The sequence below is a fragment of the Physella acuta genome, unplaced genomic scaffold, assembly GCF_028476545.2.
Source record: "Physella acuta isolate Inbredline_101_S28 unplaced genomic scaffold, ASM2847654v3 ptg002203l, whole genome shotgun sequence".
In the NCBI taxonomy this organism is placed as follows: Eukaryota; Metazoa; Mollusca; class Gastropoda; family Physidae; genus Physella; species Physella acuta.
Window position 1 is genome coordinate 1 of NW_026733703.1, and position 27,950 is coordinate 27,950.

The 27,950-nt window shown below is 38.9% G+C and overlaps 1 protein-coding gene across 1 annotated transcript; it reads left to right on the forward strand.

Annotated features, from left to right (window-relative positions):
- The first annotated feature begins 10,786 nt into the window (after window positions 1–10,786).
- LOC131932544 (tachykinin-like peptides receptor 86C) lies at window positions 10,787–27,918 on the forward strand. The gene is made up of 3 exons (XM_059289465.1): window positions 10,787–10,940; window positions 15,954–16,085; window positions 27,302–27,918. Exons 1-3 carry the CDS (start codon window positions 10,787–10,789, stop codon window positions 27,916–27,918), a joined length of 903 nt encoding a protein of 300 aa, XP_059145448.1.
- Window positions 27,919–27,950: the final 32 nt, after the last annotated feature.

Genomic DNA, 27,950 nt, shown 5'->3' on the forward strand with positions numbered 1-27,950 from the left:
GGTAGGCGTTCTCTAGGTGAAAAATCTTTAGTTTTTAAGGAAAGTATTAATATATAATATTATATAGGCTGGAATTTATAACTAACCGTAAACTTTGCTTTTTTCAAATAATTTTTTATATATTTAATCTATAATTATAGCAATATCTAATAAAGTTTCCCTATTTGATTTGTTTAAAGCGTCCTTTTATTTTTGGGGATCCAAAATTTTTATAACAAATGCAAAAAAACCAGTCATTAAAAACGTCATCAAGATTGACTAGAAGTATGTTATAATAAAGCTACCATGTCTAGACTTTCAAACAAAACCTACAATTAAGTATTAAAGGAGTAAACTATACTCTTTTGACACGATTACATAGCTAATATAAAAGATTTTTATAATTATTACCTAATGATATTTAGAGCGTTTTATTGTGTTTTTCAAGAATGTCGTAGTTACTTGGTTAATTTAGCTATTCTTGTGAACGTTATTTCCCTTGAATAAAATTTTGGTATTTGGATTTCAAAATGGGAGATAATTCGTTGCTTAACTTTATATTCATTTCAAATTCATGCAACTTAGGTTGACCTCTTACATATATTTATAATTACAACTTTAAGCTATTATTTGCTATTGTAAACATTATATACAGCAGAAGTTCTAAACAAAATAATTTGGTAGATTTTTTTTTAGCATTATCGGTTTGAAAACCAAATACATCAGTAGCCGTTGTAGATTGCAATACTTAATGTTAGTAGATATACATTATGCAACAAATGCGTCTAAAATCGTCTTAGTCGCAAATTAATCAAATAATTATTTCTCTTTTTCATATTTTTCACCCTCATCTAAAGGATTCATATATAACAAATGTAGTCTGGAATCTATAACATTTATAACTTGTTATTTTTCAAAAATAAAAAATCGTTACATAATCACACACTATTGATATTTTACAACTATAACTAAAGACAGTCATTGAGTCAAGCTGAAAACAGGTCAGTTCCGTTCTGGAACTCACCTTGGGAGGTCTGCAGAGAGCCTAACACTACAAAAACTGTGTTGTTTTTTGTTCCAGTGGTTTTTTTTCCCGGGAGGGGGGGGGGGGGGCTGTTTCGTAAAGTACAAAGTAGACTCGTGGACTCAGCAGCTATTTCATTAATTTCAATACAATGTGATAACGCTCGCAAACTGGAATTAGTACAAACTTTTTGCGACGAAGGAGGCAAGTAAAATTTGATTTTGATGTGTACTTATAACGTGTAAGCAATTGATAATAAATTAATATGTCACTTTTAATTAATTGTTTTCTTATACATATGTTTTAGTAACTAATTTGTGTGAAAGGGGGCGTTTTAATAAGTTTTGCCTAGAGCGCGAAATAACCTGGCGCCGGCAATGCCCCCCCCCCCCCCCCAATGTCCTTAAACCTCACATAGATTTACCCTAGCTGTGTTCACGTGAATTGTGTAGTTGACTGGATTTTTTTTTTAAATATTGAACTGTGACCTTAGCACTCTGATTCTATTTTTAAAAAAAACAAACTCTTATCCAATTAACGCTAGACGAAATCGTTGCTGTAAAGGCCACGCTATCTAAACTCCTCCCCCACGATACAGTAAAGGACTGGCTAGGGGGGGGGGGGGGGGCTCGTGTGTCGGGGCGTTGTAAATAAATAACTTTTCAGTTCAAAGGGTGGAGGTCAGGGCTAATCACGGCTACCTCACGGCTTTAGCCCGGCTACAACACGGCTCTAGAAGATTTCCGGCTCTTACAGGATTAACTTCTTTCTGGCAGTTTAGACGTCTGGTGCTGGCCCGTCTACATGATTCTATGTCTTAAGGCCATACAACTGAGTCAGTAATGGGGGGGGGGGGGGTGTCTACATGATTCTATGTCTTAAGGCCATACAACTGAGTCAGTAATGGGGGGGGGTGTCTACATGATTCTGTGTCTTAAGGCCACACAACTGAGTCAGTAATGGGGGGGGGGGGGGCGTCTACATGAGTCTATGTCTTAAGGCCAGGAGTCAGTAATGGAGGGGGGGGGGGCGTCTACATGATTCTATGTCTTAAGGCCAGGAGTCAGTAATGGAGGGGGGGGGGGGGGTGTCTACATGATTCTATGTCTTAAGGCCACACAACTGAGTCAGTAATGGAGGGGGGGGGGTGTCTACATGATTCTATGTCTTAAGGCCAGGAGTCAGTAATGGAGGGGGGGGGGGGGGCGTCTACATGATTCTATGTCTTAAGGCCAGGAGTCAGTAATGGAGGGGGGGGGCGTCTACATGATTCTGTGTCTTAAGGCCACACAACTGAGTCAGTAATGGGGGGGGGGCGTCTACATGATTCTGTGTCTTAAGGCCACACAACTGAGTCAGTAATGGGGGGGGGGGGCGTCTATATGATTCTGTGTCTTAAGGCCACACAACTGAGTCAGTAATGGGGGGGGGGGGCGTCTACATGATTCTGTGTCTTAAGGCCACACAACTGAGTCAGTAATGGGGGCGTCTACATGATTCTGTGTCTTAAGGCCACACAACTGAGTCAGTAATGTTAGCAGGAAAATAGCCGTCGATTTTTTCATTAGCAAAATGATCCACAGTAAACCTCGCTTCAATCAGGGTGGCTTGTGACCCTTGAGTGACCTGTGACACAGGGGCATAGCTCAGCGTTTGAAAAGTGTTGTGACAAGGGGACATAACCCGGCTTTTGAAAAAGTGTTGTGACAAGGGGACTGAACTCAACAATTGAAAAAGTGGTGTGAGAAAGGGACATAACCCAACATTTGGAAAGTGTGGCAAGAGGACTGAATTCAACATGTATTGTGACCTTTTGAAAACTACTTTTGAACTAGATTCTCACCTTTCAAGAATCCCAGCTTAAACTAAAATATGAATGAAGCATTAAAGAATTTTGAAAATTGTAAAACATAAAGTTATTTAAAAAAAAAACAATATTAAGTTCATATTATATTTTCATATTACATCTCAGCAGCTATAACTGTTAATCTACACTACTATTTATAAAATAAATTATCTATCTGTTATCCATATATGAGAAGCTACTCGATTATTTCTAACTCGGTCATTCATATCAGATGGAAATGTAAGCATCGTCTGGTACAGGGGGGGGGGGGGGGGCGATATACATATAAAGTTCCACCCGTCCCTAGCTTGAGTTCTCGTCAACAATATTATACCTAACATTATCATTACTACGTTTAGTGTACTAAGTGATTAAATTATGTCCGTGGTTTGTCCTTAATTCAATAGCCAACTGGCCAAGGTTCTTTATGCCCAGCACGGGACGACACGGTAGAAAAAAGCTATCTGGGAAATGAATGGGAAACGAAAATCGATACAGTAACCTCGTCTTATGTGGCGGTATCAGATAATAGGGGAGGTGGGGGTGGTAGGGGGCGTGGGCGGTGGATTCTTCAGCTGGGGAGTTCAAATGGTAAAAATAGAAAAGACAAGAGCTTGAGAGATGTTGGAGAGGTGGGGTGGGGTTGGGGGTAAGACATGTAGTGACATAGGGAGAGAATTATTTGGGTGGAATCAGTCGGTGTCTGTTTCGCTAAGTACATTAGAAAATACGTTTGTTTGTTAGCCGAAATAGTGAGGCCATTATAAGAACATTTATATTTATACGAAAATATATTTCTCTGTGTTTGTATGTTTGGACGATATAGCCATATATTTAGCATGAGATAATTTAGTGGATTAAAATGTTGGAGTCGTAATGAGGTTTTTTTTTTTTTTTTTTTTTTTTTTTTTTTTGTGGAGAAAGTTTGGTCTTTTTCGAGATTCATATTTACTAAAAAAAATGTAAAAAAAAAAAAAACACTGAACACTTGTACATAAATGATTGCGTGTATGAAGCACATACGTGTATATTATGAACGTGTATGAAAGAACATACGTATGTACTATAAACAAGTATGAAAGTAAAAACATGTATATTGTAAACAAGTACGAAAGTACAAACGTGTACATTATAAACAAATTGGCACCTTCTCATTGACAGAAGCTTTCCATAAGTGGATTATCTCGCGGTGGCCAGGCTTCTGGTTTAGTGAGATAAGCTGGTAGAGATTATCTCACGTCAAGCCTGAAGAAAACTGTTCGACTTATTTATGGCTTCTGTCAAGGTTGGAGGGTGGGGGGGGGGGGTACTAGAGCAGTCGGTGGCCGTGGTAGGGAACTCGGTTATTGAGAGCTAGAATGGATTTCTATGGAAGAAAAAGACTAGAGACTTGGGGAAGATTTTATGGGAGAAAAAGACTAGAGACTTGTGGAAGATTTTATGGGAGAAAAAGACTAGAGACTTGTGGAAGATTTTATGGGAGAAAAAGACTAGAGACTTGGGGAAGATTTTATGGGAGAAAAAGACTAGAGACTTGTGGAAGATTTTATGGGAGAAAAAGACTAGAGACTTGTGGAAGATTTTATGGGAGAAAAAGACTAGAGACTTGTGGAAGATTTTATGGGAGAAAAAGACTAGAGACTTGTGGAAGATTTTATGGGAGAAAAAGACTAGAGGCTTGGGGAAGATTTTATGGGAGAAAAAGACTAGAGACTTGGGGAAGATTTTATGGGAGAAAAAGACTAGAGACTTGCTGAGGATTTTATGGGAGAAAAAGACTAGAGACTTGGGGAAGATTTTATGGGAGAAAAAGACTAGAGACTTGTGGAAGATTTTATGGGAGAACAAGACTAGAGACTTGGGGAAGATTTTATGGGAGAAAAAGACTAGAGACTTTGGGAAGATTTTATGGGAGGAAAAGACTAGAGGCTTGGGGAAGATTTTATGGGAGAAAAAGACTAGAGGCTTGGGGAAGATTTTATGGGAGAACAAGACTAGAGACTTGTGGAAGATTTTTTGGGAGAACAAGACTAGAGACTTTGGGAAGATTTTATGGGAGGAAAAGACTAGAGGCTTGGGAAGATTTTTTGGGAGAATAAACCGGGAGTGATCTCCCCTAAACTTTCTCGAATATTCTTATACGAGAAAAATGGCCCGTTGAGGAAGGATACACCGGGCGCTAGGCTGATAGTGCTGTCTCTTTTCTCTAAACTAAAACCACCCCACCCCCCCACACACACCACCCACACCCCCCAACCCCCCCACCCCCACACACCCCCACCCCACCCCCCACACACACCACCCCCACCCCACCCCACACCCCCCACCACCCCCACCCACTAAAAAAACATGTATACCGTCTCATTCAACGAAATATAATTATATACTTTTTCCAGTGTCCTCCCCCTCCCCGAAAATTCTACCCCCGCCCCCGAAAATTTCAAGTACCCCCACCCCTCTCCGGGGAGGAAAAAGTCTGAAAGAAACACTGGTCGCATTTGTAGATCATACAAACTAAAGGAAGAATCTGGGCGGGGCTCCGCCCCTACCGGAAGAGAGGAAAAAGTCTGAAAGAAACACTGGTGTCGCGCTTAGCCACTACGCGAAGAATTGCATTAAATACATTGCAAGAAAACCACTTTTTAGATTAGACACATTAATTAGGCGGTAATTTTATTATAGAGTATCGATGAGGAAATTTCTTTAGAGTTTTGGGGGGCTCAGACGTTCTTACGCGGGGGTGGGGCTTCGCCCCTACCCGAAGCACTGTATGAAAGAAACTCTTCACGCAAACCACTTAGATTAGACAAAATTGCCTTTTTATTCAATGTTTACTCGAGAACCAATGACGTCATATTACTGTGTGCACTCTTTGGCTTGATATTATTTTCTACTATACGACGTCATACTTCGTTTTCGTTTCACTGTGCAAGTTTTTAATTTCCTTGTGTTTTCTCTAGAGCGTTCTTGTCAGATAGACAGACAGAGCGTTCTTGTCAGATAGATACACAGACAGCGAAACTATTAGTATTAAACGAGAAAAATGGCCCGTTGAGGAAGGATACACCGGGCGCTAGGTTGATAGTGCTGTCTCTTTTCTCTAAACTAAAACCAACCCACCCCCCCCACACACCCCCCAAAACACACACCCCCACCCCCACCCCCACCCCAAAAACACACACACCCCCCCCACCCCCACCCCCACCCCCACCCCCCAAAAAAACATGTCTACCGTCCCATTCAACGAAATATAATTATATACTTTTTCCAGTGTACGCCCCCTCCCCGAAAATTCTACCCCCGCCCCCGAAAATTTCAAGTACCCCCACCCCTCTCCGGGGAGGAAAAAGTCTGAAAGAAACACTGGTGTCGCGCTTAGCCACCACCCGAAGAATTGCATTAAAGAAATTGCAAGAAAACCACTTTTTAGATTAGACACATTAATTAGGCGGTAATTTTATTATAGAGTATCGATGAAGAAATTTCTTTTGAGTTAGGGAGGGGGGGGGGGGGCTCAGACGTTCTTACGCGGGGGTGGGGCTTCGCCCCTACCCGAAGAATTGTATGAAAGAAACTCTTCACGCAAACCACTTAGATTAGACAAAATTTCCTTGTTATTCAATGTTTACTCGATAATCAATGACGTCATATTACTGTGTGCACTCTCCGGCTTGAGATGCTAAATGTGGCGACGTCATACTTCGTTTTTCGAATTACTGTGCATGTTTTTATTTTGCTTGTGTTTTCTCTACAGCGTTCTTGTCAGATAGATACATAGATACATCTATCTTGTCAGATAGATACATAGACAGACAGCGAAACTATTAGTATTAATAACTCGGAATATAGACATGATTTTTAATTACTAAAACTTTTAAAAATAGATAAGAATCTCATAGAAAAAAGAATTGCGCACCAAGCGAACGCCAAAACAAAATGTGCATAATAGTGCGCAATATTATTAGTACTTTATAAATTTAAATGCGTTTTTAGAAATATCGGAAATAGCGTAAATTAGTACTTCCGGTCAACGGAAATTACTCAAAATTTGAGAAGGCAGAGAATTAGATATTTTACTTACATGTGAAATTTCATTTATCTATCTGAAACAGTACTCAAGTTAACGGCTTTTGAAAAATTCAAAGTAGAAAAAGTACCACTTCCGGTTATTGGAAATCGCTCAAAAGTTGATCACTATCAACGATTTTGATAAAATACTTATATATGAAATTTCATCAACCTAGCTCTAACGGTAGTCAAGTTATCGTGTTTACACACAGACAGACACACACACACAGACAGACACACAGACATACGGACAAGATTGCAAAATTATGTTTTTCCGTATCAGTGAGGTGTAAAACGTCGAGATTTGTAAAAATCTCGATTTTTTTTTTTGCACGATTACAATACTTTCTCTATACTTCGTATATACGAGAAAGTAAAAAGACTAGAAGCTTGGGGAAGATTTCATTTCAGATGGTAATGACATGACATGTGAGTGACACGCACCTGATTTGGTTTCTCACCAGCCAATATACAACTTTAAATTGAAAAAAAAAATTCAATACGTAATTTGTAACCATTTTACCTTGGACTAACGTGTCCATGACACATGTTTTATCTTCTTCATTTACTTCGAAACAATTCACTTCATCGTTGGAGATATTTTTATAATTTATTTCTTGAAGTAACAAATAAAAAGGAGCACTATTTGAATGTGTTAACATTTAGTCTTAGTAAATCTCTAAAAAAAACATTCATTAGAATTTCAGTTTACATGTGCAGGACTTATCAAAACTAAAAATATTTGTTAGAATTTCAGATTACATTCACAGTATTTATCAAAACTAAAAATATTCACTAGGATTTCAGATTATATCAGCAAGATTTATCAAAACTAAAACTATTAGTTTGGATTTCAGATTACATGCTAAATATTCATCAAAACTATATTTAAAAAAACTTCATAAGAATTTCAGATTACGTCCGCAAGATTTAGCAAATCTATAAAATCATTCATTATGAATTCAGATTTCATGCGTAAGATTTATCAAAACTCTAAATAGAATTCTTAGACTTTCAGATTGTATCAACGTTACCAGCCGGCTTTTCTGCTTAATTTCTAGTCTTTCTTCCCATCGGCTTTGTTCTGTGTGTGAAGTCGCCTTAAAACTCTATCACGTATTTCCTCTCAGGTTCCAATGATGAATCGTGTAGAAAAATCGTTATTCAGATTACTTTCTGCAATAAAAGTGCGGATCAGCAAAAATTATTCTTGTATGTACATATGAGAGAGAATATATCAAACTGTAGTGTGAAATATTTGTTGCGTATGCATTGTTTAAAAAATGTTGTAGGCTATAGAGAAACGTGGTGTGAAAAAGCTGTTTCGTAGAAATGTGATTTGAAGTAGGTTATATATATATAAAAGTAGTGTGATATAATTTGGCAAAAAGTTGCGGTGTGAAATATACGATGAAAAATATTCTATGAAATCAAAATATTACTCTACAAAAATAATGTTTTTATAGTTTTTTTTTAAAATTTATGACGTTACTAAAGACTATAAATTAAATCGCGAGTTAGAATGGGCCATAAATCAATGTAGAAGTCTAGCGCTGGCGCTTTTATTCAGTATATAAGGGTTAATCCGATACGTCTGTGACTTGAAACAAAACACTGTATGTGAGAATTTATGAAAGTTAACAAACCATTGTGTTCAAGAGTTTATAAAAATAAAAGTGAATCGGTCGATGCGATGTTCATTAAGATTTAATGAATTTTTTTTTATTTATAGCAGATTAGTTTTCAAACCCTCAGCAGGCTGAGGCAAAATTTCATCGACAAAAAAAAATTAATTAAAAAAATAAGGAATATTTGTACACGTAATGATGACGTATAGTTCTTTTGTTAATATCTAGAAGAATCCTCAGTTACACGAAGGCTGTAATAAAGATCTTTCTGTTGGTATTAATGATCTTTAGTACAAAACTAACTGTAAAAATGATCTATAGGTACTAGCTATTTATGATATTTTGTCCTACGTCGACAGTGGTAATATTCTTTAGTATCTTACTGACTGTGAAGGTGATACTAAAATCTTACTGACTGTGAAAGTGATACTAAAATCTTACTGACTGTGAAAGTGATACTAAAATCTTAATGACTGTGAAGGTGATACTAAAATCTTACTGAATGTGAAAGTGATACTAAAATCTTACTGAATGTGAAAGTGATACTCAAACTGTAATGGAATCAATTCCTGCGAGTGAGGTCCAGTGGCGGAACTAGAAATCAAAGGCTCCCCCGCAAAGAAAAAACTAGGGCCCCCTATATATATATATATATATATATATATATATATATATATATATATATATATATATATATATATATATATATATATATATATATATATATATACAAAATCTATATCCTAAGACCTAAGTGAGTAATTTAGTCTACTTCATTGCAATATATAATCATTCTGAGTGACCAAAACAGACAAATTTAGTCCACACTCATTTCGAGTTAGTAAAGTATCATAATCATGCTGGTCAAAAATATATAAAGACGTTAGCTTGATTCGTGAATGGTTTCTCGCGTTATGTTTATTTTTTTCATTTTTGGCTTTTATAATATCAATTTTGAAAACATTGATTTTTATAGCCATACTATTGCATAGTACGTCTTATTTAAGTAACAATTCAGAGAATCAATTGCTTTTTAATATACATAGTACAAAACTATTTAAATGAGCTTCGTGGGCATCCCTATTTTAAAGAAGGGCAGTAAGTTGAGTAAGGCTTGGAAGTAGTGTGAATGTTTACCTACCTTTCAAACTATAGCTCTTGTAGATTTTAAAATATTTTTCTAGGCAACAATCTCTGCTATAGTAGACCTGTTTTTTTTTTTTACAAAACCACTTTCAAGATGCATGAAAAACATAATTTTTGAAAAAAAAATCATTGTTTTTTGGTCGGAACTGGGCCCCTAAACGTCCTGGGCCCCCCCCCCGCATTGCGGGGTCTGGCGGTATGGTAGTTCCGCCCCTGGTGAGGTCGTATGGCAGTTAAGGGGGACTGACGTGGCGATGAATGTATCTGTTCTAACGTCAGTCAATGCTCCTGCTTCTGTGCTAGGATTCGTATGATGGAGACCTACACACGTTTATCAATGCTTTAAGTTTTTAGCCTGTGTAGTATTTCAATCAATGCTTCAAGTTTTTAGCCTGTATATCTATGCTATTGAAATGTTCATTCCCATTCACCCTTTACATGCAGCGTGTACATTCACCCTTTACATGCATGTTATATATTCACCCTTTACATGCAGGTTGTACATCCACCCTTTACATACAGCGTGTACATCCACCCTTTACATGCAGGTTGTACATCCACCCTTTACATGCAGCGTGTACATTCACCCTTTACATGCATATTATACATTCACCCTTTACATACAGTGTGTACATCCACCCTTTACATACATCATGTACATCCACCCTTTACATACATCATGTACATCCACCCTTTACATACAGCGTGTACATCCACCCTTTACATATAGTGTGTACATCCACCCTTTACATACATCATGTACATCCTCCCTTTACATACAGTGTGCACATCCACCCTTTACATACAGTGTGTACATCCACCCTTTACATATAGTGTGTACATCCACCCTTTACATATAGTGTGTACATCCACCCTTTACATACATCGTGTACATCCACCCTTTACATACAGCGTGTACATCCACTGACGTCTGCAACTTTTCCTTCACAACAACTACAGCGCCTCTCCAGACGACAAGGTCAGCTTGACCCCGAGCATGCGTCACTCCCACAATCCCCCTAATGAGCCAGGGAACAACAGCTCCCTAAAACTAGATCCTCCACAATATCCAAGGCTGAGCGTCTGTCTTTAAACATGCCCCACCCGTCCTCCCCTCCACCCTGCAGCTTTCAGGCTAAATCCAAACACTTGGCCTCACCCAATCCAAGTCGCGCGGCCTCTGTGCACTCACCTTTTGTGCGCGTGTTTCTCCTGATAGCCGCCATTACAAGAGTTTTAAAGCTGAGTTGTTTGAATGTTTTACTGTCCCCGTCTTCCACTCCAACTGAAATACATGACGTCAATTGTGTAAAGGTCTATAAATAGTTTGATGAATTGGCATTTTTAAAACAGGACAAAAATCCGGAATCAGGTTTAAAAGTTTTTAAATTATAGATCTATGTTTTTAAAAAACGCATTGTTGTTATTTTTTTCAAAACTTACTTAAAGCAAAACACAGATAAGAAAACAAATAACGGTTTGAGCTATTTTATTTTAAGTTTCATTTATGTCCTAAACACAATTTTTCGATATAAATTTGAATTTACATTGCTGAAATTTTTTTTAATTTTTTTTTTTGAGCGTGTTAAGGCTTTAACAACTTCTCAGTACGCGAAAATACATTATTTCATGTCTTCTATACATCTTTAAAAAATACATTTGAACGTCAAATAAATGAGTTCGTTTGTTGAATTATATTGAACGTCACTCAGCCCAGGACAAACTTTAAGAAAACGTGCAAGGAAGATTAAACCCGGATGACGGCCATTCATCTTATCCAGCGTCCCTTGCGCTCGTGTTCCGGACGGACGGGCGGGCCCAGACCGAGACAGTCTCGGGTCTCAGGGCATGAGATGTCTCGCTGTCTTAGAGGTGCATGCTGGGACCTGAAACAATGTTAGAGATGATGAGATAATCGGTCTGAAATATTCCCTAAGTCAGGTCAAATGAAGCGTCCGGGATGTTTACATATTCTATCGCCTACAGGCGGATATAGGGGGTGCACGAGGCGTCCACTCCACAAAACGTTTGGAATCTGCACTCACATATATACAATTATTTATTTCAGTATTACATAATATATGTAATATTGCGTTTGAAGTTCATTTACTGAAGCTCACGTATTTTTACTTTATTATTAAATTGTTGTGTACTGCACCCCTTCATGCCCACAGACCAGGTGAAGTAGAGTTCATCTGTTTCACTAACCGCGTGATCAGATTACTGGACCAGCTCTAAAACCGATACTTACACTTTCCCCAATTCGAACATACGCCATCTTGAGATTTTTGTTGCAATCAACCGACTCTAGACATGGAACCGAACTCGAGACTTTCTGTACAACAAATCATGTGCTCTACCGATATTCCTAGCCATCCTAGTCAAACAAGCAATGCAACAAATAGATTGAAATACAAACGGAACAAAAAATCTATTAAACATTCCCTATTTAGACCTCAGTGTCTTATTTTTATCAACAAGATCTCGTGTGGAAGATGGAGATCTGCTGTCCAGACGAGAATTAACATGACTAATTACCGCCGCAAGCCATTCGTCTAGTTGTAAATCCCTGAGCGCCAGAATATTTTGAAACGGATTAACTCCTATGCGACAATACACGGGTGAAACGGTGTCGTCACGCCCACACTAACATCGATACAGTGGGTTGTGGTTGAGGGTTATGTATGCTGTTACCATCGGTTTATCTTTTGCGATGATCGTTATCATAATCATTGTTGTCGTCGATATAGGCATCATCATCATCGTCATCATAGTCGTCATAGTTGTCTTCTTTGTCATCATCATCGTCATCATTTTCGTCGTCTTCATCGTCATCATCATCATCATCACCATCACCAAAATCAATCATCATTATCATCATAATCATCATCGTCATCATCATCATCACCATCATCAATTATCATCATCATCCTCATTATTATCATCACCATCGTCTTTATCGTAATAGCTATCGCTATTTTTTCATTCTTTTATTTTGTTATTAAAAAAACATTTAGCTTGCACATAGAGACCAACACCGTAAAAAAAACTCTCTAATCTGTTTAATAATGCAAAATTGTTCTACATTTGCTTTCCTTCTACAACGATCCAGTCCCAATCGATATTTTATATATAAAAACTATTTCAGCAAAATAAATAGAAAGAATTTTGCATTAAAAAAAAATCATCTCCCACCCAATAAGCTTTTGAGATTGGCTGAGAGATTATAGCAGACTTATTTCCCTTTAGAACGATCGCTGGATAAATCTTGTAAGACATATGTGGCCTAGTTACGTCCCTTACTTCACATTTCCGTTATTTACTTCCCCTGGTCTCACGTTGCAGAGCAACTCCGGTTGCAGATTGCTGTTTATCAGCAAATATTAATGGTGGCCGGAAATAACCGGCTACCACACCATAAATCAAACGTTGTTTTTAAAAGCTAGCCCTCCACAGCGCGGCAGTGTAAATTCCATCAGCGCCTGTGGACGATCTTTTAATACAGTCGCTCTGTTGTGTTGGACTGGTCGCCGCCAACGCTTTCATTACATACGCCATGATTACTAGCTGTGATGGCCCGTACAGTAGCGGCCATATTTCCACTCTGCTAAAAGTACGTGGTCATCATTTTGTGTTCAGTGAAACACTAAAGTGCTACACCTTAAACAGTAATAGAGTTATTTATAGAAGGATACCTATGAGTTAATGATATTGGAAATCTTATGACATAACTAATTATACCCCCACCCGCTTATAATTTTGGCTCCGCCACTCTATCATGCGCACACACACAAACACACACACACACACACACACACACACACACACAGAGTTTCTTCCAGGCATCTCGAAGGAAGTCTACCCCGAACTAAATGGAATGTATATAGAAAACTTATACTTTTACCAGTGTCCGCCCCCTCCCCGAAAAATGTTCTCCATCCCCCCCCCCCCCCCCCCCCGAAAATATCAAGTGCCCCCCCCCCCCCCAGAAAAAAGTCTGAAAGAAACACCGCACATACACATACAGGCGCACAACAGTCTCAAACTTTTTTTTAACACTGTTCTCAACCTATCATGAATCGGGTAATAAGAAAAATATCTGCAGATAAAACCTCTAAAATTGTAGATATCGCGTTCCTCAAAACTCGTCAAATCTCAGTACACACAGATAAACAGACAGAAATTTTTACTTCTTCGAGTAATCGTATTCTAGATTTTTATGTCCTTAAACTGTGTTAGGCTTAGTTCAAACTTTTATTATTGTTTTTTTTTTAAACTAACGAAGGGGAAGTAATTCATCATGCAGGAACGTAAACTTCCCTCTGCGAGATGTCTCAGCTTTGTCTGAGCATGTCTGTAGCTTTAGTGGCCAGGTTTAGAAACATTTCCCGGCTCATGAAGATAAGTTTCTCGTTCACTGGCAAGCTATCCTGGCATGTTCTAATTATTAAAGCATTACCTAGGATCTGTTGAGAAATGCTATAATTATTTGTGCTTAGGATATATATATATATATATATATATATATATATATATATATATATATATATATATATATATATATATATATATATATATATATATATATATATATATATATATATATAACGAAGTCAGTGTTCAAACGATTAAAATCTTCCAAAATAAAGTCTATATTTTGCCGTGAGATATTGTACCTGAGATATTTTGTCACTGTGATCTTTATACATGTGAGAGCATTTGTTCAAGTTCATTTCATGTCTTCAGATATTTGTCCTGAGATCATTTTTCATTGAACCATATCTATGTATAAACCAACATAAGCACAAGTATTTTATAAAAATATTGTAATTCTATTCAACAACATTTTTCTTTCTTTCAGTCGCTGTGGTCATCGCCTGAATAATCTACCTTTTATTTTTCTTTCTTTCAGTGGCCGTTGTCATCGCCTGAATAATCTACCTCTTATTTTTGTTTCTTTCAGTGGCCGTGGTCATCGCCTGAATAATCTACCTTTTATTTTTCTTTCAGTGGCCGTGGTCATCGCATGAATAATCTACCTTTTATTTTTCTTTCAGTGGCTGTGGTCATCGCCTGAATAATCTACCTTTTATTTTTCTTTCAGTGGCCGTGGTCATCGCATGAATAATCTACCTTTTATTTTTCTTTCAGTCGCTGTGGTCATCGCCTGAATAATCTACCTTTTATTTTTCTTTCAGTGGCTGTGGTCATCGCCTGAATAATCTACCTTTTATTTCTTTCAGTCGCTGTGGTCATCGCCTGAATAATCTACCTTTTATTTTTCTTTCTTTCAGTGGCCGTGGTCATCGTCTGAATAATCTACCTTTTATTTTTCTTTCTTTCAGTGGCCGTGGTCATCGCCTGAATAATCTACCTTTTATTTTTCTTTCTTTCAGTCGCTGTGGTCATCGCCTGAATAATCTACCTTTTATTTTTCTTCCAGTCGCTGTGGTCATCGCCTGAATAATCTACCTTTTATTTTTCTTTCTTTCAGTGGCCGTGGTCATCGCCTGAATAATCTACCTTTTATTTTTCTTTCTTTCAGTCGCTGTGGTCATCGCCTGAATAATCTACCTTTTATTTTTCTTCCAGTCGCTGTGGTCATCGCCTGAATAATCTACCTTTTATTTTTCTTCCAGTGGCTGTGGTCATCGCCTGAATAATCTACCTTTTATTTTTCTTCCAGTCGCTGTGGTCATCGCCTGAATAATCTACCTTTTATTTTTCTTCCAGTGGCTGTGGTCATCGCCTGAATAATCTACCTTTTATTTTTCTTTCTTTCAGTGGCCGTGGTCATCGCCTGAATAATCTACCTTTTATTTTTCTTCCAGTCGCTGTGGTCATCGCCTGAATAATCTACCTTTTATTTTTCTTCCAGTCGCTGTGGTCATCGCCTGAATAATCTACCTTTTATTTTTCTTCCAGTCGCTGTGGTCATCGCCTGAATAATCTACCTTTTATTTTTCTTCCAGTGGCTGTGGTCATCGCCTGAATAATCTACCTTTTATTTTTCTTTCTTCCAGTCGCTGTGGTCATCGCCTAAATAATCTACCTTTTATTTTTCTTTCTTCCAGTGGCTGTGGTCATCGCCTGAATAATCTACCTTTTATTTTTCTTCCAGTCGCTGTGGTCATCGCCTGAATAATCTACCTTTTATTTTTCTTCCAGTGGCTGTGGTCATCGCCTGAATAATCTACCTTTTATTTTTCTTCCAGTGGCTGTGGTCATCGCCTGAATAATCTACCTTTTATTTTTCTTCCAGTCGCTGTGGTCATCGCTTTCTTCGTCTGCTGGGCACCCTTCCACGCGCAGCGCCTGATGACGGTGTACATCAACCCGGCTGAGTGGACTCCAGAACTGCTGTTGGCCCAGAGCCATCTCTTCTACATCTCAGGTAGGTTGGCCATGTATGTCCTAGGTAGGTTGGCCATCTCTTCTACATCTCAGGTAGGTTGGCCATCTCTTCTACATCTCAGGTAGGTTGGCCATCTCTGTCCTAGGTAGGTTGGCCATCTCTTCTATATCTCAGCTAGGTTGGCCATCTCTTCTACATCTCAGGTAGGTTGGCCATCTCTTCTACATCTCAGGTAGGTTGGCCATCTCTTCTACATCTCAGGTAGGTTGGCCATCTCTGTCCTAGGTAGGTTGGCCATCTCTGTCTCGGGTATGTTGGCCATTTATTCTATATCTCAGCTAGGTTGGCCTATCTCTTCTATATCTCAGGTAGGTTGGCCATCTCTTCTAAATATCAGGTAGATTGGCCATCTCTTCTATATCTCAGGTAGGTTGGCCATCTCTGTCCTAGGTAGGTTGGCCATCTCTTCTACATCTCAGGTAAGTTGGCCATCTCTGCCCTGGGAAGATTGGGTATCTCTTCTATATATCAGGTAGTTTGGCTATCTCTGTCTCAGCAAGGTTGGCCATCTCTGTCTTAGGTAATTTGGCCGTCTCTTCTATATATCTCAGGCAGGTTGGCCAAGTATTCTATATCTCAGATATATTGGCCAAATATTCTATATCTCAGATAAATTGGCCAAATATTCTATATCTCAGATAAATTGGCCAAGTATTCTATATCTCAGATAAATGGTCCTAGAACTACCTCTTATCTCAAGTAGCATTTGTTAAAAATGTTATGCTAAAACTTCATAAGATGTCTCTGGAAATCTCCTTCATGTTTTCTTCCTTAAAAATCTTACCCTCTAAATTTTGACGTGAAAAATGCTTGCACCGGTTTAAATCTTGGTGTACTCTCCACAAATACATCATTGTCCGTGTTCTCCATTCACGACCACCTCCCCGGGGGTGGCGAGATAACAAAGGCAGCCATTTGTACAATTTTAATGAGGGAAGCTTTTTTTTTCACCTGTTCAAATGTAGAAAATTTCCGTTTTTTAAATATTTTTAAAATAATTATTTACAATCAATTTATAAATACAGTATTCGATTATTTAAATGAATCTTTCGCTTAAAAACGATGCTAATTAAATCAGAAGATTTTTTTCACATCAACCTGCCGAGCATGATGTTTTATCAATAGAGGCAAAAATAACCCCGTGGGATTAATTAGGAGTTAATTTAAACACAACACCGCTGATTACATTGTGTTGGGTATAACCTGAGTGTAGCCGGGCAGACAACTTGGGAGGTTCAACTAGCTGGTGAATATAAAGCAAGATGGCGGTGTTTGACGTGGTACCTCAGGTGGATTCTCCCCCTTTTGTTTTATTAGAACTCAACATTCTTGAAGGCCCCCAAGAAGGATTTTATGAATTCTTATTATTGTTTTTTCGGTATGTATTAAGGCGAATTTTTAATTGTCATAGATGTATCGAGTAGCCAAGAAGATGCGAATGTCCTTCACTTCGTGTTATGTGTAAAGGCTGGGGCCGTCTAATGTATGTGAAAACAGTGCCCCCCACCACCACTAGGCCGACAAATCCCAAGGGCCGTCGATCCATTTTGTTCTTGAGATAAATTGGAAAGTTTAAAACAACGACACAGTGGCTGAGATATATTGTGTTTATCTCTACTTTGTTTTACTTATCGCTAGAGCCGGAGAAGGAATGTTTTGTGTAGTAGTATGAAGTTGTGTCATAATGGGAATAGCCACATCACAGCGGAGGGTAAAGTTGTGTCTAGTAGTGTGAAGTTTTGTCATAATGTGTATAGGTCCATCACAGTGGAGTAAAATAGTGTGTAATAAGTAGTGTGACGATGTGTGATATTGTGCATAGCTCCATCACAGTGGGGGGGGAGGGTTAAGATTGAGTGTAGTAATGTGACGTTGTGATAATGTGCATAGTCCCATCACACAGAGGAGTAAGTTGTGTGTATAAGTGTGAGGTTGTCTCGTCGTATGTGAACAGTACCATCATAAGCCTCTCTTAGTTTTCAATCTATTGACAGACCTGAGGCCAAGAGATGGAGGTTAGCCAATGTGTAACCACGTCACGGTCTTACTATATTTACATTGGAGGGCGATGGGACTAGGGATTTTTTTAATCTGTGCCAGAGTATTGTCTACTATTAATGGTTCACTGTCTAGGCCCGCCCCTGTGTGAGGTATTTTTAACTGCTAGTTTACCAATAGTTATGGTGATAGGAAAAATAAGAGTTGGTGTTACGCTTGTATTTTGTCGGCTATCCGGCTAAATTAGGTACTCTTGATGGTTAAATTAAGTTTAAATTTTATTAGTAAAAAATGTTTCTTACAGTTGATGTTTTAGGTGAAAATAATTTTACTTATAATATCACAGGTAAGGGTTATTTAATACAATTTATGGCTCATCTAGTGTTTGTAATACGGACTTATCAATCTATCGATAATAACAAACAGTCAGACAAGACCTTGGCTATGCTGACATAGTGTCTAGCTGGATGTAATACTTAGCTCAGTACCTAGTGTTCAGCGCTTTGTTTTTTCCTGGCGTCTCCATATAAGATTCTCGGTTTTAAATACCTGATGGTTGCAAAACCTGCGTGAGAAACTCGGTTCGACTTGCACTTTGCTTGAAGGACGGATACCGCGACAAAAGTACGGAGGAAAGGGGTTGTTATTTTTAAATTAGAGGGAAGTTTTGGCCTGTGTTGTCATTGACAGCTGGTGTCGCTGTGTCAGTCAGGGGGGGGGGGGGGTGGAAAGTTGGCAGGGAATGTTGTTGCTGTTGGATCTGGTGATGTGAGGTTAGTGTAGGGAGGTGGTGAGGATGGTGTAGAGGGGGTGGTGAGGATGGTGTAGAGGGATGGTGAGGATGGTGTGGTGGGGTTGGTGAGGATGGTGAGGATGGTGTAGAGTGATGATGAGGTTGGTGTAGTGGGAATGGTGAGGATGGTGTAGTGAGATGGTGATGGTGTGTAGCGTGATGATGAGGTTGGTGTCGTGGGAATGATGAGGATGGTGTAGTGAGGTGGTGATGGCGTGTAGAGTGATGATGAGGTTGGTGTAGTGGGAATGGTGAGGATGGTGTAGTGGGGATGGTGAGGATCGTATAGTGGTTGAATGTGGTCAGGATGTTGATTGTGAAAGGGGGTGTGATAAACGGAAGATTGAAATCCAAAATGTGCCTAAAGTTTGTTTGTGTCAAACTTATACGTGTAGCCTATGCATAGCAAAATATGTGAAACATCAACATCACAATATCAACATTGTCACAGAAACGTTAACATTATAATATCAACAATTTCATAGTAACATTACCATCACAAGATTAACATCATTACATGAACATTAACATCACAAGATTAGCACCATTACATGAACATTAACATCACAAGATTAACACCATTACATGAACATTAACATCATGATTCGCCATTAACATGAAGACAAACTGTATCATTTTTTGTTTAGGATTTGACCGGTTGCTCAAACAAGATTGATTAAACAGCTCATCTCAAATTTTAAAGTTTTTTTTCACTCTGTTAAATTAAGGCCAAGCAGTTATGACAACAAATCAGGCTTGATGAACGTCAAACAAACCAATTAATTTTTGTAACGATTTTTATATAACAAATAATTAAACCTTTCAAAAAATTATATTCATTAAAATAAATGTCGACCTTCATTTACTTAAAGTGTAAAACATAAAGCTTGCGCTAAAACAAAATCAAGTAGTGTAGATCTATATTTTTTTAAATACAAAAAGTTGTGAACATTCTGTAATTAACTTTATTTTTTTCATCACTGCGCCATATATGTCAAACACGTCCATTGTACCTAGAGACCAAGAAAATGTCATTTATTTTATGAGGGCAAAGCGAAATCACCATCATCGAGGACTGGTAATGGTTTATTGACAAGGTCTCAGTCAGTGGGATTATGGGTAATTTGAAAGTGTTGCCATATTTTTGGACGCCCGTAAAGGTACAGCTTAGAGGTACGCCGTCTTTAGGTCAGTAGGTCAAAGGGAAAAGTACTGTCATGGAACTAGCCAATCAGAAGTGGAGAACTACTTGACACCGCTCCTGTCTCTGTGAGTAAAGGGCTCCTGTGGATATCATGTGACGCTGCTATAATTAGAAGATACTAAACTCTACTGCCATTTTCAAGAAAACAAAAAAAAAACGACGGTCTTTAAAGAACCACTAGCACTGTTCTGACAATAAAGTACACAAACGCCACGTCTCCAGAGTAATATATAGTAGAACACCGACCTACGCAAACAAACGATACATAAACATGATCGCTAACTTTTAGTAAACGAAACTATGTAACACCCTGACCTACTAAACTCTAGGCCCGAGGGATTTTTTTAAAATTTAATTTGTTTTTATTTTAACAAAAGTACTACTGCTCCAATGACCTTACTTATGAGGTCTGACCTACTGTACTTAATTACTAGAGACCTATCAATCAACCACAAATAGATCTAATCAGTGACCAGTAGCCACTGGGAGATTCAGCTGTCAAATGATTGTGGAGACCAAAATGTTCGGACAGCGAGGTCTGATAACTAGCTAAAAGGTTGCTAATCTCCAGCTTCTAAAACGGGATTTGTGCGCCTATTTACGAATCATCTCTCTATTTAAATGTCAACTGACTTTAAAAAACTCATGTGACTATTTAAACCTGATACGTCTGGCTTTTTAAAAGTGAACTACTTATTGAGCTATATTAAAACTACTTTAAAAATTGATTGCGAATCTCTGTTAACATACCAATCCAAGGTTTGTAAGTAAAGTTCCCTTTCGAACCTGACGGCCTCCGGGGATATAGAGTTCACTGGGTGGACGGTCTACTGACGTGAACCCGGATTCGAACTCGAGACTTACGTGTTAGCAGTCTAGCTGTCTACCGCTAAGCCACTCCGTCCCATATCAAAAGGTTGAGGTGTTGTCTATTTATAGAAATTAATTACCAATACAATCAATTAAAACAATGTATCCAACGTCTACTTTACTATCAATCTCCATGTTTTAAAAAAAGTTTAACATGTGTCTAATTTGTTTTTGTATCCTTGAGAATAAATAATGTTTCCCAAATTTATCTCAAAAAAACTTTGTTTAAAAACAAACACCGTGAACGTCAGATAAAAAACAAACACCGTGAACGTCAGATAAAAAAAAAACTTAGTTTAAAAACAAACACCGTGAACGTCAGATAAAAAATGAACACCGTGAATGTTCAGATAAAAAATAAACACCGTGAATGTTCAGATAAAAAATGAACACCGTGAATGTTCAGATAAAAAATAAACACCGTGAGTGTTCAGATAAAAAATGAACACCGTGAATGTTCAGATAAAAAATGAACACCGTGAATGTTCAGATAAAAAATAAACACCGTGAACGTCAGATAAAAAATGAACACCGTGAATGTTCAGCTAAAAAACAAACGCCGTGAATGTTCAGATAAAAAATGAACTTGCCAGATGGACGTTTGCCATCGCTCAAGGTTTGATCAATCTAGTCACGTGACCGACATGGCAGCCATCATTCCTCCCTGCAACAATTATACGTCTCATGGTGACTATTAAAACAGTTTTATTGTTCTTGGCTAATGACTGGCCGTCATTTCTAATTAGGGCCTGCACGTGTGGTCAGTCACTGCTCATTAGTGCGGGGGAGGAGGAGCTTTGATGTCGGACAAAGGAAAATGTAATACATTCGACGTCACACTCATTACACAATTCACTTGTGGTGTTGCTTCAGATATTCAGTCTAAAAACATGGGTTTTTATAGCGTTCTAGATACATGGTGCGTTGATACCGTTCCAACACTTCAAAGGAGCGGCGTGGCCGAGCGTGAGAGCGTATGATTGCTGCCTCCAAAAGACCCGACTTTTAACCCCAGGGCAGATGAGGCTCGTTAGCAGTAGTAGTCAGTAACCTGTCTATGAGAGAAAACTCAAAAATCAAACAACTCCTGTCTAGTAGTGTGTTCTTGGGTGGACAAAGCCAATGGAAACAAATCCAAAAAGACGTTGTCGTCAAAGATTTATACGGGCCAATGCTTGTTGACACATTATTCTTCTTCATTATGTTGGAGGAATTCAAACATACAAATACAGAACGAAAAAAAAAATAAGATCGGATACTTCAAGTAGTTCACACACACCATCTCTCACTACTGCTGTAATTATAAAACTAATTTTCTTTCTATCACACACCATTGAAAAATAAAAAACGAAACTAATTATTTAACTATTTTTTATTTTTTATCATTTCGAAATATTTGTTCTTTTTATTTCAATTTAATTTAATTTTGTTTTGCTGTGTATCTTACTCTACGATAATTGCCAATTTGTAATCAACGATCTTTCTGATAACTACAGCCAATTATGCTTCATTAAATACAATGTATTGCCTGGTCCGTTTACTCAAGGCTATTGTCTATTGTTGGAACGAATTAGCTAATTGCCCAGAGTCCCCACACTGACCTGGATTCTGTTAGCCATTCGACCATTGTAGGGCGCCTATTACACGGTCGACGGATCATGTGACGCCACATCAGCTTTATCAAGTCCCCAGTTAATGCCGGTTGTTGCCTTTGAGTGCCGGTTGTTGCCGTGCAAGTGCCGGTCATCCTTTGATAAAATGATCGAATTGGCTCTACCAATAAGATAACCACAAATAGCTCAACCCTTGTCTCTGTTTGGCTATCGCTACACATGTATGTCAATAGATCAATCACAATGTGAATGTATCAAGTTAAAAAATCAATACATATCTATATCGATAGATCAATAACTAAATGCTGGTGTCCATAAATTAAATACACTTCACCTTAATCACAGTATTTAAATCAGGGGGCTCAAACCCCCCCCCCCCCCACCCCTCGAAGAGAGTCTACCGCCCACCCGAACGAAATATATATTTTATATATAAAGAATATACCTTTACCAGTGTCCGCCCTCCCTCCCCCGAAAATTTTAGTCCGCCCACCACTCTCCCGAAAATTTCAAGCCCCCCCCCCCCCCTGCCGGACAAAAAAGTCTGGAAGAAACACTGTCTATAAACCTGATCAGAGAATAAAATCTAAAAACTATCAGACCTCGCCACTTTTATTTTGTTTACTTCCTGTAGCAAGCTATGGCGCATGTTTTATAAGATGGGAGACAACTTTGTGTTCGGTGCAATTAAAAACATTAAATTAACTGTCGTGGCTATACTTAGCCACTGCAGACAATTTTAAGCGTTACACCTGGACCTTAAGGAACGGCATTTTAGCCGTACACAAAAAAAATCTGTATTGATAATCTGCAAATAAACTAGTTTACCAAATAGAAAAAAAGTTAATTTGTTCTAATGAGAGAAAAAAAAAGTGGCTGTCTTTTCAAAAATTGTTTGTTCCTCTTATTTTAAAAAAAAATTGAACTTGTTAATTTTAATTTTCTACTTGACATGATAATTATCCAGTGAAAATAGTTTGTTGACGTTCGTTTCAAAGACCTTCCCAGGTATATTTAGAAACAAGGTGAAGGCCAACTCGTGAACTATTAGATTTCACGTGTTATGTGGTTTAATTTAAACAAAACCGCCTGAAATTTAATTTACTAAATAGCTTGTTGACTCAAAAAACACGGACTGTCATTTTGGACCCTTCATCTTTCTGGACTTTCCTGGGATTTTTTTTTTACGTCATCTGTTATTCTTTGGTGAGTCAGTCTCAGGGGTTCGTTGGAGATCAAGACTCACATCCGACTCGTATGATTCAAGATCGGATTTTGTCAGTGCGGACGATATTATTTACTTATTAAGAAGGGTTGGGTGAATGAGCATATGAGACAGGTGGGGTTCGGTACCTCCCAAAAGATTAAGGAACCACTGCTTTAGAGAGATGAAGTTGTCGTGAGACTATTTTAATCCGGGCGGCTTTGATTTGGTTTTTAAATAAACTCCGACATTTTGAAAGCAGGAAACTTGTATGTGACAGCACGCAAGTGTGATGTGACACGCAACAACTTTTACGTGATATGCATGACTCTCCCGTGACAGGCATAAGAGTTCCACGTGACAGAAACACAACTTCCACGTGACAGAAACACAAGTTCCACGTGACACAGACACAACTTTAACGTGACAGAGACAACAACTTTCACATGACAGATACACAAATTCCACATGACAGATACACAAATTCCACGTGACAGATACACAGAATCCACGTGACAGAGACACAAGTTCCACGTGACAGAGACAACAACTTTCACGTGACTTTAACATGACAGGAGGCAAACAAGGTCCACGCTCTCATAAATCGTGATCAGAAATAAAACTCCATTTATCACTTGCGTTTAGAAACTAATGTGGATAAATGGATATTTGTGACGCAATCTAAGGAGAACGAATGGATATTTTTGACGCAATCTAAGGAGAACGAATGGATATTTTTGACACCATCCAAGGTGAACGAATTAGTATTTGTGTCAGAAATCTAAGGCTACTGACCCCTATGCGCCGAATGAAGGTGCCGGTGACACAAAAATAACCTCCTCCCACTCTCTCCATGTCCCAATCAGGTACTGATATGTGAGATGTTTTTGTGCACATTTTTTACCCTTTTATAACGCTAGATGCAGACAGCTCTAAAATGACAAATGTTTATTATCACGTAAACAATGTTTATGACGAGGCTGGAAGAGATGAAAATAGTTAATTAGATAACAGCTAAATAAATCTAGAGGTTCTCGATGAAAATATGAGCCCAGTTTATGTTGATGTGTCTTCTTACGTTCGTAAAGTTTACGTTATGTTGTAACGTCGTGTTTCATAAGTTGAGGAATTGAAATATTTGTTTGAATAACGCAATAAACAGCAGCTTCGTGATATTTGAGATCAATCCAGCTACATGTGAAACATGACATTCGAAATTTTAACATCACACTATTTAAACATCACTCCATTAAAAGATCACACCATTCCAATGAAACACCAGTCTAATAAAACATCACTTCTTTAACTCTTCACCACAATAAAACACTACCTCAATAGATCATCACCCCACTTAAACACCATCGCAATAAAACACCATCACATTAAAATACCTTCCACAAAAACATCACTCCACTAAAACACCACCACACTATAACACCAAACCACTAAAACACCCCCACCCCACACTATAACACTAACCATAAAAACACCAAGTTGCAAATGAGCTATCCGTCACACACCTTAAATTTAACGTGTGTCAAAGAGGCATCCGAAAACGCATTACGTCAATCTGACCTTCACCTTTCTCTAGTCCCTCTATACCCAACCCTGCCCTTTAAATCTTCAAAACAAAAACTCCTTTAAAGACAATCAGCTTAATATAACCTCATGGGCGTCAGCGATTGTCTTCTGACTCGTGGCTATAAATCTGATTTCTGTAATTGTATCGCCGAAGAAAGGATTCTAAACACTTAAAGTGCCTCACTGTCTCCAGGGTTTTACAGTAATAGGTAATTGTTTTTTTAACTCGTTTTTCCTCTGCGCTCTTTTTTCTTTTAAGATAAATTTTGTGTGTTAAGTTTTTACTTATCCTTGAGAACCTTGAATTGTGGGTACATCAGACCGTCAAACCGAGAAAGGAAAGAGGTTGAAATTGGTGGGGGGGGGGGGGGGGGGGGAGGGGGACAGCCATGGAGTCCTATCTACTAACAGAAGGTTGTGAATGTGAGGGGTGGGATGAGGGGGGGGGCTATCCTATCTAGCAAACGTAAAAAGGGATTTAAAGTTCATGTTGTAAGTGGAAATGTTGAAACTATAACAGACACATTACATCATCCCCACCCTCAAGAATCACACCTCCCCACACGACATACTCCTACCCACAAGACACACACTCGATGACAGGACCCAACCCACACGACACACCCCTACCTACCTGACACACCCCTACCCACATGACACATCCCTACCCACATGACACATTCCTACCCACGTGACACATTCCTACCCACATGACACATTCCTACCCACATGACACAGCCCTACCCACACGACACACCCCTACCTACATGACACATCCCTACCCACATGACACATTCCTAATCACAAAGACCCAACCATACCCACACAACACACACATATTCAATGGAGCGCTTCTAAGCCCCCTACACCATCCATGTTGTTAAGCAAACCGCAACTGAATCATTGGCCTGACTGGGCAACTGGCCAGATCAAAAAGCAAACTTTCAACCAAAGAAATTAACGTCGGGCACTGTCAGACAGAAGTGTAAATCTAGAGTGCTACATGCTAACAAATTTTACAGTAATGGCAATACGTGGTTTCTGTAACTTTTCCAAACTATTGTATTCTTAGCTCCATTGTTGCTGTTTTATTTAAACTATATTTAGATAATAGATAGTGTACTACATCATAGTTTAAAACCAGCTAATGATTCATCTTACATTGTAAATTAAATCATAGTTTTGCAAAAATAGCAATTTACATACATGCTTAAAGAAATATATGTGAGATTTCGTGCGTCTCTTTTTTTGTCATTTAGAATATGTTTGCTCTATTTTTAATTGTGTTCTTTGTTCATTATATCAATGAGAATAATATGTTATTTCTGCTTTTGGCGTTTGTCATAATGCAAAGAAAAACATTCCATAGTGTATTGTAGTTTTTCAGTCAAACAATGTGCTTGTTTTTTGCTTACGTGGTTTTCTTCTACACGTCAATTATGCTAGTTTTATTCCTATGGTTATTCTTCCTAAATATTTACAAAGTGCTTTTTCTTTGACGATTAAGTATTTCGTTCTACACGTCAATTAAATCAATGTGTTTGTTCTATGTTGACGTATTTTGTTCTACACGTCCCTTACAACCCTATACTTGTTCTAACGTCCCTTCCAACCATGTGTTTGTTCTACGCCGTTGAAGTATTTTGTTATACGCGTTAATTATGACAATGTTCTATGTTGAGGTATTTTGTTCTACACCTCCCTTACAACCCTGTGTTTGTTCTAACGTCCCTTACAACCCTGTGTTTGTTCTACACCTCCCTTACAACCCTGTGTTTGTTCTACACCTCCCTTACAACCCTGTGTTTGTTCTACACCTCCCTTACAACCCTGTGTTTGTTCTATGCTAAAATATTTTGTTCTACACCTCCCTAACAACCCTGTGTTTGTTCTACACGTCCCTTACAACCCTGTGTTTGTTCTACTCCCCAGGCGTCCTGTACTTCCTGAGCTGCACCGTCAACCCTATCCTGTACAACCTGCTGTCCAGGAAGTTCCGCCAGGCTTTCAAACGGACGCTGTGTCGCTGCTGCTTCAACCTTGACACACATTCCATCCCCGCGTTCTACAAGCTCAAGGCCAAGTTCGTGGGCGCCGAGCACCCCCTGCGGCCCCACCCCAGCAACTCTTGCTTCCTCTACCAGGACAACGCCATCCGTCTGGCCAAGTTCACGGACAACGAGGTCAGGAAAGGTCACCGCCTGCTGCCCTACGGGTACCCCTCCACGGACGAGACCACGTGCAAGAACTCCAGCCCCACCCAGGGCAACACCAGCGCCGCGCATGCGCACTCGGACGGCAGGCTGCACCGGATATGTCGTCACAAGTACTGCTCGAGCCGGCGGGGCAACAACCTGTCGGGGATGTCCCCCAGCGGGTCGGTAGGCCCCCAGGTGGTGGTGACGCCCAAGTCGCGCACCCTGGTCTCCTACCCCGACATCCTGTGTCACTCCAGGCCCGACCTGGCGCAGCACGCGCACAGTGAGCGCTACTCCCTGCCGGACAGGCTGCAGTACACGTTTAAAAACAGCTGCGTCGTCTCCTGGTGACGTCACACTATGTGGGAAGGTGGGGGGGGGTA